This window comes from Ovis aries, chromosome 2, assembly GCF_016772045.2.
Source record: "Ovis aries strain OAR_USU_Benz2616 breed Rambouillet chromosome 2, ARS-UI_Ramb_v3.0, whole genome shotgun sequence".
Lineage (NCBI taxonomy): Eukaryota > Metazoa > Chordata > Mammalia > Artiodactyla > Bovidae > Ovis > Ovis aries.
In genome coordinates this window covers 74,591,681-74,606,312 of record NC_056055.1, presented here as the reverse complement: position 1 = coordinate 74,606,312, position 14,632 = coordinate 74,591,681, and the positions used below count along the sequence as shown (strand labels likewise).

The 14,632-nt window shown below is 40.9% G+C and overlaps 1 protein-coding gene across 1 annotated transcript in view; it reads left to right on the top strand.

The window, feature by feature from the left end:
* Positions 1-14,632, top strand: part of GLDC (glycine decarboxylase) — an 84,984-nt gene that overhangs the window by 16,400 nt on the left and 53,952 nt on the right. Inside the window, exons 3-7 of the mRNA XM_004004372.6 lie at positions 4,547-4,682; positions 8,643-8,807; positions 11,621-11,698; positions 12,884-13,031; positions 13,365-13,561. Coding sequence (XP_004004421.1) covers positions 4,547-4,682; positions 8,643-8,807; positions 11,621-11,698; positions 12,884-13,031; positions 13,365-13,561 — 724 coding nt within the window. The remainder of the gene's footprint in view (positions 1-4,546; positions 4,683-8,642; positions 8,808-11,620; positions 11,699-12,883; positions 13,032-13,364; positions 13,562-14,632) is intronic.

Here is a 14,632-nt window from a genome sequence, read left to right as displayed (position 1 = left end):
ACTTGGTCCCACCATTTCATGGCAAATAGGTGGGGAAACAGTGGCAATAGTGAGAGACTTTATTTTCTTGGGCTCCAAAATCACTGCAGATGGTGACTGCAGCCATGAAATCAAAAGACACTTTCTCCTTGGTAGAAAAGCTATGACAAACCTTAGACAGCATATTAAAAAAGAGACATTACTTTGCTGACAAAGGTCCATCTAATCAAAGCTATGGTTTTTCCAGTGGTCATGTATGGATGTGAGAGTTGGACTATAAAGAAAGCTGAGCGCCAAAGAATTGATGCTTTTTAACTGTGGTGTGGGAGAAGACTCTTGAGAGTCCCTTGGACTGCAAGGAGATCCAACCAGTCAATCCTGAAGGAAATCAGTCCTGGATATTCATTGGGAGGACTGATGCTGAAGCTGAAGCTCCAATATTTGGGCCACCTGATGCAAAGAACTGATTCACTGGAAAAGCCCCTGATGCTGGAACAGATTGAAGGCAGAAGAAGGGGATGACAGAGGATGAAATGGTTGGATGGCATCACTGACTCGATGGTCATGAGTTTGAGCAAGCTCTGGGTGTTGGTTTTGGACAGGAAAGCCTGGTGTGCTGCGGTTCATGCAGTCACAGAGTTGGACGCGACTGAGAGACTGAACTGAACTGAACTACATACAACCGCCCCATATACTTTAAATCATCCCTAGATTACTTATAATACCTAATACAATGTAAATGGTATATAAATAGCTTTAATTACAATGTGAATGCTATCTCAGTTCAGTTCAGTTCAGTCACTCAGTCGTGTCCGACTCTTTGTGACCCCATGAATCGCAGCACACCAGGCCTCCCTGTCCATCACCATCTCCTGGAGTTCACTCAGACTCAACATCCATCGAGTCCATGATGCCATCCAGCCATCTCATCCTCGGTTGTCCCCTTCACCTCCTGCCCCCAATCCCTCCCAGCATCAGAGTCTTTTCCAATGAGTCAACTCTTCACATGAGGTATCCAAACTACTGGAGCTTCAGCTTTAGCATCATTCCTTCCAAAGAAATCCCAGGGTTGATCTCCTTCAGAATGGACTGGCTGGATCTCCTTGCAGTCCAAGGGACTCTCAAGAGTCTTCTCCAACACCACAGTTCAAAAGCATCAGTTCTTCGGCGCTCAGCCTTCTTCACAGTCCAACTCTCACAGCCATACATGACCACGGGAAAAACCATAGCCTTGACAAGACGGACTTAGTCGGCAAGGTAATGTCTCTGCTTTTGAATATACTATCTAGGTTGGTCATAATTTTTCTTCCAAGGAGTAAGTGTCCTTTAATTTCATGGCTGCAGTCACCATCTGCAGTGATTTTGGAGCCCAAAAAAATAAAGTCTGACACTGTTTCCACTGTTTCCCCATCTATTTCCCATGAAGTGATGGGACCAGATGCCATGATCTTCGTTTTCTGAATGTTGAGCTTTAAGCCAACTTTTTCACTCTCCACTTTCACTTTCATCAAGAGGCATTTTAGCTCCTCTTCACTTTCTGCCATAAGGGTGGTGTCATCTGCATATCTGAGGTTATTGATATTTCTCCCGGCAATCTTGATTCCAGCTTGTGTTTCCTCCAGCCCAGCATTTCTCATGATGTGCTCTGCATATAAGTTAAATAAGCAGTGTGACAATATACAGCCTTGATGTACTCCTTTTCCTATTTGGAACCAGTCTGTTGTACCATGTCCAGTTCTAGCTGTTGCTTCCTGACTTGCATACAGATTTCTCAAGAGGCAGGTTAGGTGGTCTGGTATTCCCATCTCTTTCAGAATTTTCCACAGTTTATTGTGATCCGTACAGTCAAAGGCTTTGGCATAGTCAATAAAGCAGAAATAGATGTTTTTCTGGAACTCTAGCCGTAAATATGATGTAAATGATATGTAAATAGCTGCCAACACATGACAAAATCAAATTTTGCTTTTTGGAACTTTCTGAAAAGTCTTTTTTCCAGGATGTTTCTGATTCTTGGTTGGACTCTGCAAATTTGGAAGCTGTGGATCCTGGAGGGCCTGCTATGTTCACATTGGCCTCAAGCCTGGAGGATCCCAGGGACAGGGGAGCCTGCTGGGCTGCTGTCTATCGGGTCGCACAGAGTCAGACACGACTGAAGTGACTCAGCAGCAGCAGCAGCAGCAGGTGGAGGCAGAGCCCACAGGAGCTTAGAAATTTTGATCCTGTAGCGATTAGAGTATATCTGTTACAGGATTAAAAACTTGTATGTCTCAAGTTTGAACATATTTATGCGTCTGTTATCTACAATTAATTATTTTGCTGTTATTTTATGGTAATGGCCTCTAAATTTTTTCAAGTGTTTTATCCAGGTGTGTAAGACGTTGGCAGCTGTGAGTGGTGCTGCTATATATCTGGAAGCCCTGAACTGATGTAGGATGTGGCAGTGGGTCCCTGGCTAGTAGAGGGGATGGTGAAGGCATACGTGCAGGACAGGACGAGGGAAATAGGAGGCTGTAAGAGGCAGGAGGCTGCAGAACCAATGGACAAGAAAGGCACTGTGCTGTCACTGAGGTTCTTTCACTGGACATATAAGCTTGCACTAACATCTTCAGCCCTGTTGGGAGGTAGGAGAGAATGTGTTTCTTTGTAAAAGGAAAAGTCAGATTCCTCCACCATTCTAGTTGAGAGTTTAGGGTCTCCAGATAAACATCAGCATCTCTCATAGCAGTTCCTGATGTTTTATGTACTTGTCTAGGTTCTAGGGAGAGGATACAGTTTAACTCACTACACTCCCTGGCCCATCTCCCTCCTGGACTATTGTGCTGGCCTCTTACTATCTCTCCCTATTTTCAGAGTCTCCCCTCTGACCCATCCATAGTACCAGTAGAATCATCTTCTATTATGTGGGGAAACATTATATTATTCAATACCCTTTGTCGCTCAAAGGTTAACCTCTTGATTTGACAAAGTCCTTCAAAGACTGTTCTCATTTGAGGGCTGGACCTTTTGTCCTCCTGGCATAGTATGGAACAGGGACCTGTCCTCCTTGCACAGGATCTTAATTGAAGCTGGCCTTGCTGAGTTGGGTGTCTGCCAGGCACTGCTAATTAATCTCCCTTCCTACTGGGCTTCTCAATCACTGCACCCTAAGAAGACTTTGGAAAGTGACTGCATTTCTTGCATGATTATTCCTAAGGATACTGTACTTGGGTATCTCTGCAGATACTGTTTTATTGTACATCCACTTATATGTCCTAAGCTTTCAGTGGAAGAAGGCAAGATTGTCCATTATAAGGCAGTTGGGTTATATTTACTCATGAAATTGATACTTACAAACTGATACTCCTCTCTTTTTTTAGCCTAGTCTGACAAACTGACACATCTCTCTTGAAATTTATTTATTGTGAAAACAAATGGGATGGGAGGGCATGGCCAAGGGTGAAAATGTTTTCATTGAGGATAATGGAGGATTAATGAGAATAATAGTCACTTAGAGTTCAGTGGAATTAAAACATTGGGAAGCATTTTCCTAGCCAGTTTGCTATCTTAGATGGCTGTGCCTAGATTTGTAACAATAAAATCAATAAATTCCAAGATTCAGTGACTGAGTCCCTGAGATCTTAAAGCGGGTAGACATTTGCCTAAGTAGCTAAATCTCACTTAAACTTTAGTAGCTATATGCTTATGATCTAACTTTATGCAGAGGGGCAGAGAAACAAGCATGTAGGTCATCTGTATCTAGAAAGTAGCTTTCAGTATAAGTGCTATAAATGTAGGAGATCTCAGTCTGGCCCATTGGGGAAAGTATTGAAGTTGGAGTTCAACTCGGTAGTTAATTTAAAGCTGCATAGCCTTAGTTGAGTGATCCTCTTCAAGCCTCAGTTTCCAGAGCTACGTGGAAGACATTTGGTACAATTCCTGGCAAAGAGTAAGTGCTTAAAATGGCAGATGCCAATTATTATTTTGTTATTATATGAATGACCCAAAACAGGGTCTTGCCTGTACCTGAGAACTTTTATAATTACTCCTTAATTACCTTAGTGCCTTAATGAAAATGCTGGTTAAAACTGCATGTGATTCTTTTATTATAATTGATATTTTCTTGGTTGAGTGAAGGGTCTTTTATAAGTTATAGCTATAAGTGATCAGCTACTTAAAAAAGATCCTTCATATGTGTTATTTAAGACATACCAATTATTGGCATAAGGCAACTTAAAAGGGTAAATACTATTTACTAAGAGAAGAAATTTTATTTAGTGGAAATAAAACATGTGAAGGGAGCAGAAAAAACCTGGAATGAGGCAAGTGTTAAAAATTGAGAAATTCTGTCAAATAACACCAAAAAAAAGAGCCGCAAAAAACTGTGAAGAGTAACTGAGGGCTGTATGGCAATTTTTTTTTTCAGATTTCTGCATCTAGTTCTTAGTGTTGCTAAGAGGATGATTCTTCTATTTTCCATATAGCTGTCCTCCTCATGTCAATATTGAAAAAAACTAGGGCTTTAAACTATACCTAGAGCTCTCTTTGAGATATTTTCTCTCTGTAACATTTCTTTCTTTCCCACAATCAGGTGAAAATGAAATCCTTGCAACTCTCCATGCCATTTCCAACAAGAATCAGATCTGGAGATCATATATTGGCATGGGCTATTATAACTGCTCAGTACCACAGACAATTTTGCGGAACTTACTGGAGAACTCAGGATGGTAATGTATTTCTTGATGAGAAACATGAGTGCTGTGATTTGATCTGCATGACTCTTCTGTGCCCCAACTTCCTCCCACTCCCCGCCAAAGTCTCAGAACTTGCCATTGTGTGTTGCTCAGGGCACAGGCTAGACTGGGTGGGAAGCACAGTATCTTTTTGTCTTTTGTCTCCTTTTGCAGAAGCACACAGGTAGTGCTGGTTGGTGAGGACATTTGTCCTAGATACAGTGAATCACGTACCATCATTAGAGGAGCCAGATCTGGCCTAATCACTCCTGCACTGCTGTTAGTTTCAGTATGGTTCATTTCTTTATTCATAGGAGAACGAGAATAAACTGTCAAAGAACTAGTGTTCTTGCCAAGTGTGTGTGTGCACGTGTGTGTATGTATGTGTGTGGATGTGTGTGCATGCTCACGCATGCACCTGCGGAAGTATTTGTATTTCTGAGGGCTTCGTTTCCACTGGGGTATTGGTAAAAGTTTGGATGGTAAGTTTGATTTCAAAAGCAAGTGGCCTGTCTCCTCTTCCTTACAAAACAAGCCTCAAGAGTACATGAATGGACTGCACATTCCAGCCGTCTGAATACTGGCCAGCAGTCTCGGCTCTTGGTGGCCGAACAGAACATTGACCATATTGCTTCCTGGCTGTGAGGGGATGTGTTCATTTACTTTAGAGCCACCAGAGTTTTGAGAGGTGGACAGTGCTGTTTGCTTTTCAGTCCTAGTTTTGGGGTGATTTTAAGTATTGTTCCTTTGTATTCTCCGAAAGCTGATCTGAACCAGAGGGTGATACCAGCCCTCGCCAGCCAGGACAGGGCGGGCTGTGCACATGAGGGTGGGTAGACTTCACATTATCACCCTTCTGAATGGTTGTCATAGAGATGGAACCAACAAATTCCGCTGACGTGAGGTGAAAATAAATAAGGAACATAGCCTCCAGAGAATACAAACATTTGGGCTCTTATAAGAAAATTTACATTAGGCCTAGATTATACTTCATGGGATCTACTTTTGAAATTTTCAATTGCTGATAATATATCAGTTAACAAATATCAAAACATTTACATTTTCTTTGTGACTGTTTCTGTTTTGTATAATGTTGGCGCTGCAGTTGAATGAAAGAATCTCATGAATGTTTGTCCTACTGCAATCCGCCCCCCCCACCTCCATTTGTTTTTTTTTGTCACAATCATAAAGAATACTGATTATTTTGGAATAAATGTTAATGCCATGTTGAATGTGTCAAGCATCCTTTTTAAACAGGACAGAATGCCTTCTTGGATATGCAGATACTTTTTGTTTTCCAATATTCAGATACATCTAGGAACAGAAACTGATTGAGTTAAAATCAGTTGGAACATAGAAATTGTAGATCACAGACATTTTCTTGATCACTGGTTGCCTGAGGCAACTAAACCCTTTTATGTAGGATGGCAGGCCCTGTGCTAGCATTTTTCTCCTGAAATGAAGGTTTATTTAGTGTCTCCAGGCTTGAGACTCACCCATCTGAGTTCATTAATAAATGATTTTTAAGACTATTTATGCCTGTTTAGTAGTGTTAAAAAAAAAAAAGTGTGGACAATAAAAGAAGTTTACAAGTAAAAGTAGTAGGATCATATAATTATCATCTTTGCAAGAAAATAATTTTAAAGCTTTCAGCTTTTAGCAGTGCTAATTAGCATCAGCCTAAGCTTAGACTTAGAGCAAGGAGAAAAAGGCTGAGCAAGGGAAGGGAAACATTGTATCCCAAAGTCTGTTAGCCAAGGGATAGCACCATCTTAGGTATGAAGGACTATGTTTGGGAGGTTTGGGGCTTTTTCCAACAGGTAATTGGGAACCTATCCCCATTCAAGCAGGAAAGGTAAACACATATTTGCACCAGAAATATTTGATAATTTCCTGTTTTAAGCATTTTGCTAGGCTAGTAAGACAGCAAAGAAATGGGTGGATTTAGGATAACACAAAGAGCATGTGTAACATAATCATCAAAGAAAGATTGTGAACATGTTCCTGACACACAGAAGATAGTTAATAAATAGTAGCCAGTGTCTTTAATGTTTAGAATATTACAAATAAAAAGAAAGTAAAGATTAATCTTTCCACCCAGAGAAAACTACTGTTTACATTTTGGTTCACACATTTCTATAAATTTACAAAACCAGGATTGTGGTATTTTATATTTTACTTTTAAAATTAATGTATCATGGGCATCTTCTATGTCAGGAAATCTTTTATATCATTTTCACAACCCATAGTATTATATGCATGTTCTCTAATTTGTTTAATCATTCTTCCTTTAGTAGACAGTTTGTTACTCATTTTTCAATATTATATTCAGTGCTATGATGAATTCTTTGGGTGGGCTGGCTGATACATGTATATGCTTGGTTTCGTGTGTGTGTGTATGTGTGTCTAATTCTGTGCCTGTCTACATGTCAAATAATAATAGTGAGTAAAATGAAAATTTCATGTTAGCAGGCAATTTAAGCATATGTCTTTCTGTTGCAGACACATGTATGAAGATCTTATCTGATCTGAGATCACAGTTGCCCCTTGTTGATGCCTTTTGCATGACCCCATTTCTGCTCAGATTCCCTTTCTACTTTGTCTACGTTACGTATTGTGTGTCTCATTTATTCCGGTTCACCAGCCACTTAGAATCTGGCAAACTGATTTACAGTTGCTAAGCTAGGCTGTTCAAGGAATTAATTGAAGCAAAAATGTACTCTGCTGTACAAACTGTGTGAACAGCACACACACATACACTACTATACCAATGAACATTTCAGGGAAATTATTTCACCGTCTTAATGTTGTACTGCTTGGTAAGGTAAGCCCCCCCACTCTCTCCTCCCTCAGAGGTAAGAAGACATTGATTTCAAAGCCTTACCAAGAAAAAAAAGATGGGAATACACTGAGTGTGATTACCATCAGGAAAGAAAGGAAAACACTCTTCAGGCTTGGAGGAATGAAAACAAAAGAGATAACAAAAGAGATAGGAAACAATGCTAATCACAGGTGGGAACATGGACTCCAGTCTGACACACTTTGGTAGTACAGTGAATGGATTCTTGATGAAAAGATCCCTCTGTCCCAGGTCTTCAGCCATCCTCTCATCTCTCATTTTATTTAGAATATTTATCACTCTAAAGTGATTTCATGTATTTTATCTCTCCCTGCTGTAATATTTTCCTTGAGATCAGAGACTGTTACCCATCTTACTTTTGATGTGTCACCTGAACTTATCATAGTTTTTGGCACTTAGTGGGCATGTAGCAAATATTTGTGGGATGAGTAAATAAATGAAGGAATGATAAAAAGGGATGAAGGGATGAAGACATATTTTTGGCTAATAGCCGGAGGATATAAGATTAAAATTCGTGTCTATACAGCCTTCTAACTATTTGCATTCTTGAATTTTGATAGCTATGGAGTTAACTCCCATAGACTGCTAATAACTGGAGAGTGACAATTCTTAAATTGACCTCTATTAATTTTTTAGGTGCACATAGGACTTCTGGTTAGTATGAACAAAACTGCTCCCCCCAAAGCCAAAAGTCTTGAGTATTAGATATTAGATTCTTGAACTATGATTGAGGTGAGCTTTTTTCTAAAATTCTGTTTCTAATACCACAGATAGGCTCAAGTGGATTTTAAGAGCCAGTTTACAATAAAACACATACTTATGATAAGGTCCTTGAAATGTAAATGTAAGATGATGCAACTTAGAGGGATAGAAAAGTATGTACTGATTATCCCTAACCAAAGGATAAGTATTATCGCCATGATTTAATTCCAAGCTTCCTTACAGAAGACAAGTAAGCTTATCTATGTATTATATCATTCTCAAGAGGGGAAAACTTAGCCTTCAGAAACCTAATTCTAAAATGAATGCATTTTGTGAGCTTTTTCTGAATAGTGGATTCACAGTTTGGACATAGCCTTTTGTATCCCTTACAGGATCACCCAGTATACTCCATACCAGCCAGAGGTATCTCAGGGGAGACTGGAGAGTTTGCTCAACTACCAGACCATGGTGTGTGACATCACAGGCTTGGACATGGCTAATGCATCCCTGCTGGATGAGGCCACCGCGGCTGCAGAGGCAATGCAGCTCTGCCACAGGTGAGAGGCCCAGAGCAAGGGACATCGGCCAGTCTCACCACCGCTGTGTGGGTGGGGCTTCCCCTGCCCCTCTCTCTCTCTCTCTCTCAAGTACACACGCACACATGTGTATGAGATACACTACATCAGTATCACCTTTAAAAAGCCACTGCTGTTCATTGTTTAACATTATGTTCTTAAGAAAGACATTTTGCTCATCACATACATAGTGTTGTTCAGGGATGTTACAGCAGCTCTGAGGTAGCATCACGGACTGATACCCGCCTCTCTCTGCCTCATCCTCAGTGTGAGGCTTTCATCCTGTAGATGCAAGAAAAGGATACAACCTGAAAGTTGCAAGTTAAGTTTTATCCAGGGGTCTTACCAAGGACAATGGTCCCAGAGACTGTCTTTCATACAGCTCTGAGGAACTGCTGCCAAGAGGTCAGGGAGGAACCAGAATATGTAGGAACTTTTTGCTGGGGGAAGAAAATCCCATGTAGTTGAACATCAAAGGATTACTGCAAATCACAAAGAACAGACATCTCAGGTTAATGATGTTAATACTTTTCAGTGTATGGGAAGATGCAAGAATCTGGGCTCATTAAAATTATTCCTTAGGAGTGCTTCTTAACTATCTTAGGTGTCTCCAAAGCATATAATACTTCCTGTTTTTCTCCATCCTGAACTATCAGGGTGCACCATCAGTGGGCAGCTACAGTGCCGAGTGGCTTTATCCTTGCAGAACTGGAATGGCAGGCAACATTCTTTGTTTACTGCAATGGTAGGCAATGGCCCCTGTCTATAGTCCTCCTGATCACAAGATGACTTGCTGGGGCTCTAGCCATCATGTCTGCATTCAGGAAGAAGTAAAGGGCACTTCTAGCAAAATAAGCCAGTAGTATTTTGGAAGCCCCTACTTCACAACCTACTTATGTTTCATTGACCACTCCTACCTAAAGTCACCTGGGGAAATGCAGTTTTCTCAGATGGGCACATTGTTGCCCTCTACATACTGTTTCTGTTATTATGGTTAACAGGAAGAATGCCTAGCAATCTGTAATGTAACATGTAAATAAGTATCACTCTCTTTTATGATGAATTTTCTTCTCAGGTTGTATTTAATGTTTTATAGCTTGTTTTCTTTTTCTACTTCACAATATTTGGGGGAACATTTCCTATTTCTTCAGTGAGTTTTCTAAACTATGGCTTTTATTGTGGGAGTTTTATGTAACCTCACCTCTATTGTTTCACACTGTTTGTTCCCATTTTTTACTGTTATTAGATTATTTTTATGCATCTTTAGGATAAATTTTTGTCAGAAATTCTGATTATTTTCTGAGGACACATTTCCAGAAGTACAGTTGCTAGGTCATGGTTAACTTTGGTTAACACTTAGTTAACAGCTATTCTCCAGCTCCTCGCCTTCTTTCATTCTTTGTCTTGTGAATACATTTAACTTCCTTCTGGGTAGATTCTCATGGGGATTGTCCTCTAGTAGGGAATGTGCCCACATTGATGGTGTGTCTATCTGAGATTTTGGGGTGCTGGCCCTAGTCCACTGGGTGACTGCAGTGGCTGATAGCTTGATCCTAGTAGAACTGGGGGGCAACATTCTTTGTTTGCACTCTGAATGCCCATGTAAGTTTCCTTCTTCACTTCCAGAGGCTTGAGGAGTGGTTAAATTGGTTCTGGTACCAATTCCAGTCAGGGAGGGGGTTTCTTCTCACACCAGCAAACAAATACCCACTGGTGTCTGAGAATTCAATTCTCACACCACCTACCTAGAGATAGCATCAGATTCCACAGGTTCATGGATCAGATTTATAAGACTGTACCCCACCCCTCTGCCCCTGCCCAAATTCAGATGCAAGTCACAAGCCCAGGTTGTTCTTTGTGCTCTGACCAGCTGGCTATAGAAGAAGGTTCCAACAGCCCCTTCTGACTCAGGATCCCAATCTCAAGTCCAGGTTGTATTCAACCTATGGGGTTTTCATGATCCCCTCCTAAGGTTCCATTAAATTTACTAGAGTGGCTCACTGAACTCAGAGAAACATTTTATTTACTAGAAGCAGTGTATTAGCAAATGATATAACTCAGGAACAGCCAGACAGGAGGTCTGCATAGGCCTGGGTATGTTGAAAGGGCTCAGAGCTTCCATGCTGCCTCAGAGTCACCCATTCTTCCCAGATCTCCACATGTTCACTGATTCAGAAGTTTCCTGAATCCCATCCTTTTCCTTTGAATGAGGACCGCTTGGTTTAGATAATCTGTAAGTACTCCTTTGGGACTTCCCTGGTGTCTCAGTGGTAAAGAATCTGCCTGCCAATGTAGGAGATGTGGTTTTGACTCCTGGGTTGGGAAGATCCCCTGGAGAAGGAAATTACAACACACTCCAGATTCTTGCCTGGGAAATTCCATGGACAGAGGAGCCTGTCAGGCTATAGGCCATGTGGTCACAAAATATCCGACACAACAGAGCAACTAAACAACAAATGCTCCTTTGGCAATAAAGTTCACAAGTGTTTTTATTTAGAAGACTTAGTTTCTTGTTTCTACTTGTACCTAATTACTACCCTTTTGTTTCTTTTTCCTCATAGTGTATTTTTAAAAATTTAAACCAGTTCAAGATTGATTTTGCTAAATAGGGTTGGAATTTGAATTGGATTTCAGTGCAGTTCTGATCAGGAAACATCACCGTTAGTTATTAGTGACTGATTATTTTTTATTCTATGCTCAGACTTTCATTTAGTACCATCTCTTTTTTTGCATTCTTAGAAGATACTCTGATCTCTTTAATGTTCATGTTTGAATGCAGTTTTTCTTTTCAACAGGCAGAACAAGAGAAGGAAGTTTTTTGTTGACCCCCGTTGCCACCCACAAACGATTGCTGTCGTCCAAACTCGAGCCAAGTAATTAATTTTATTTGTATTTTGAACTCGGGGATAATATTATGCTCATCTCTATTGTTTCTTCCTCTTATTTCCAAAGTGATTGGAGGTGAAACTGGTTTAAATTGGGGTTGTTGAGTTTTATTTTCCCTCCCACTTGCTTCCCATGATCTTACTGGTAAGTTAACTGTGTCAGAATTCAGGGGAAAATACACAGTGGATTTGATTGCCTTTGTCTTTTATTAAGTTACCACATTGTTTTGTCTTCTTTTTGTAAAAAGAAGATTAAGAATATCAAAATAATTTCAACAGTGTTTTGAAAAGTTTGAAAAGCACAGACTAAAAGTGGAACTCTCACACATTGTCCTAATTTTGTATATACTCCTACAAACATGGCTCCTGTCTGAAATTCCTACAAACGTGGCTCCTAGGAATCTGCATAATACCTAGGTTAGTACAATGTCGATGAAAGCACATTTTTTTAAATTGCTGTAATCAAATAAAACAAACACAGCACAGCTGCCACATGTGGGTGTGTTTATTTGCTTTTTCCTTGTGAAAGCTTTTCCCCTGAACCCATACCACCATTCCTTCAGAAGTGGTTCTCTAACATGATAGAAATTAGATAGTTACAAGAACTAAGGAAGATTTTCTTCCTTGTCTTACCGAGATTTCCATTCACCTAAGGCCCATTTGGCTCAGCTGGTAAATAATCTATCTGCAATGCGGGATTTCTGGGTTGGGAAGATCCCCTGGAGAAGGGAAAGGCTACCCAGTATTCTGGCCTGGAGAATTCCATGGACTTTACAGTCCATGCGGTCGTGAAGAGTCGGACACAACTGAGAGACGTTCAGTTTCACTAAGACCCATCTAAGGTCAAGGTAGCGACGGTTCTTCCATTACTGGTATTGGTTCTATAGCCATAAGAAGGCATGTTCCTGCTCTTGTCCCAGGAGCATGTTCTGATAGGAAAGGGGGAGAGGAGCAGAAGGATAGAAGAGAGAAACAAGCTGAGCTGTTAGATGAGAAGCACCGTTAGTACTGAAGAGCTAGGTGTGGAATGGGGGTGTATGTGATCATGTTGGGATGGGGTAGGCAGTGGGGCACTGAGGAAGACACCGAATAGGAATCTGTCACGGAGAAGAAACTGTAGGTAATTTGATTTTCCCTTTAAACCAAAAACATGGTCGTTCTTTGTCTTTCCAGGTATTCTGGAGTCCTCATTGAGCTAAAGTTACCCCATGAAATGGACTTCAGCGGTAAAGATGTCAGTGGAGTGCTGTTCCAGTACCCAGACACTGAGGGGAAGGTGGAGGACTTCACAGAGCTCGTGGAGAGAGCCCACGAGGCCGGGGTAGGAGAACCTTTCCTTGTGGGGGTCCATGGAGGAATGTCTCAACTTTGAATGATTATTGTTATTGTTTTTGGTGTGTTTTAATTTCCACACCTTTATCACCTAGTATGGTAAAGCTGCCTCCTTCCTACCTCCTTTCTTCAAGTTTGTTTTCTTCACTGGCTCTTGGCACATAGTAGACAGTAAATATTTTAAATGAATGAATGAATAAACACATTTCACAGGGTACAAACCAACTCTGCCAGTCTGCCTGTAATGGAGATAATTTGATACCCTCCCACTATTCTCAGGGAAGGCCACAACCTTTTCCATTTTCTCTTATTTCCTTTCTAGAGCTTGGCCTGCTGTGCTACTGACCTTTTAGCTCTGTGCATCCTGAGACCTCCTGGAGAATTTGGGGTAGACATCGCCCTGGGCAGCTCACAGAGATTTGGGGTGCCACTGGGCTATGGTGGACCACATGCAGCCTTTTTTGCTGTCAGGGAAAACTTGGTGAGGATGATGCCTGGAAGAATGGTGGGGGTAACAAGGTAAAGCAGCTCATGCTTCTTCCCTTTTACTGTGGTTGTGGTTTTCCCTGCTCCTTCTCTTGCTCACAAAGGTTGTTGATATCTCTTGGAATTTAACAGGGTCATTTTGGGTCAGTTAAGGAAATATAGAACATAGAGTCAGAAGAAAGAGTATATTTAGGATACTAATGTTTGGGGTATCAATGCCCTATCTACCCCTTAACCTGTCCCAACACACACACACACACACACACACACACACACACACACACACACCATTCTCCTATATTTAGCCCTCAAATGCCATGTACCTTTTCTCAAATGCCATGAATCTGTGCATATTTGGAAAAGCATGCATGCAATGCATAACACATTTGTACTGAAGTTATAGAAATGAATTTATTTAGGTTGATGAAAGACTGACTATTTTAGGTGTGTTCTATATCTAACTAGTCTCTTTCTTGAAAGGATTAGCTTGCCATGTGGCTGTGTAAAGACAAGTGCAGTAAGAGACTGTTATGCACACACTGAGTGTGACCCACATTGTTTCCTAGAGGCTTGCCCCTCGGCTATTTGAGTAATTTCCAAATGTACTTCCTTCTAAAGTGTTTCAGCTCTATCTATTTGTGTATTTGGTTGCATCGAGTCTTAGTTGCGGCACGGGATCTTCAGTAGTGTCACGTGGGATCTTGTTGCAGCGCGTGGGGTCAGTAGTTGTGGTGCATGGGTTTAGTTGCTCCATGGCACGTGGGATCTTAGTTCGCCAACCAGGGATTGAGCCCAAGTCCTCTGCATTGCAAGGCAAATTCTTAACCACTGGACCACCAGGGAAGTCCCTCCAAATATACTTTATCGGGTGCTTCTCACAGCTAAAGATCATCAGGTTAAGAACTTAGCTGAGTGCCATGATTATTACTGTGGAGATTTAGCATATTATTTTTGACCTTTCATAAAAATTGGACTATTAATGTAAGTAAGTGAATAGTCTAGATTAGTGCTGATGTGATGATGATGAGAAGTTCTGAAATACTTTCATTTTGTCACATGATAGCAAAAGGCACTTTGCTTTTTAATGTAAAAATGATATTTTCT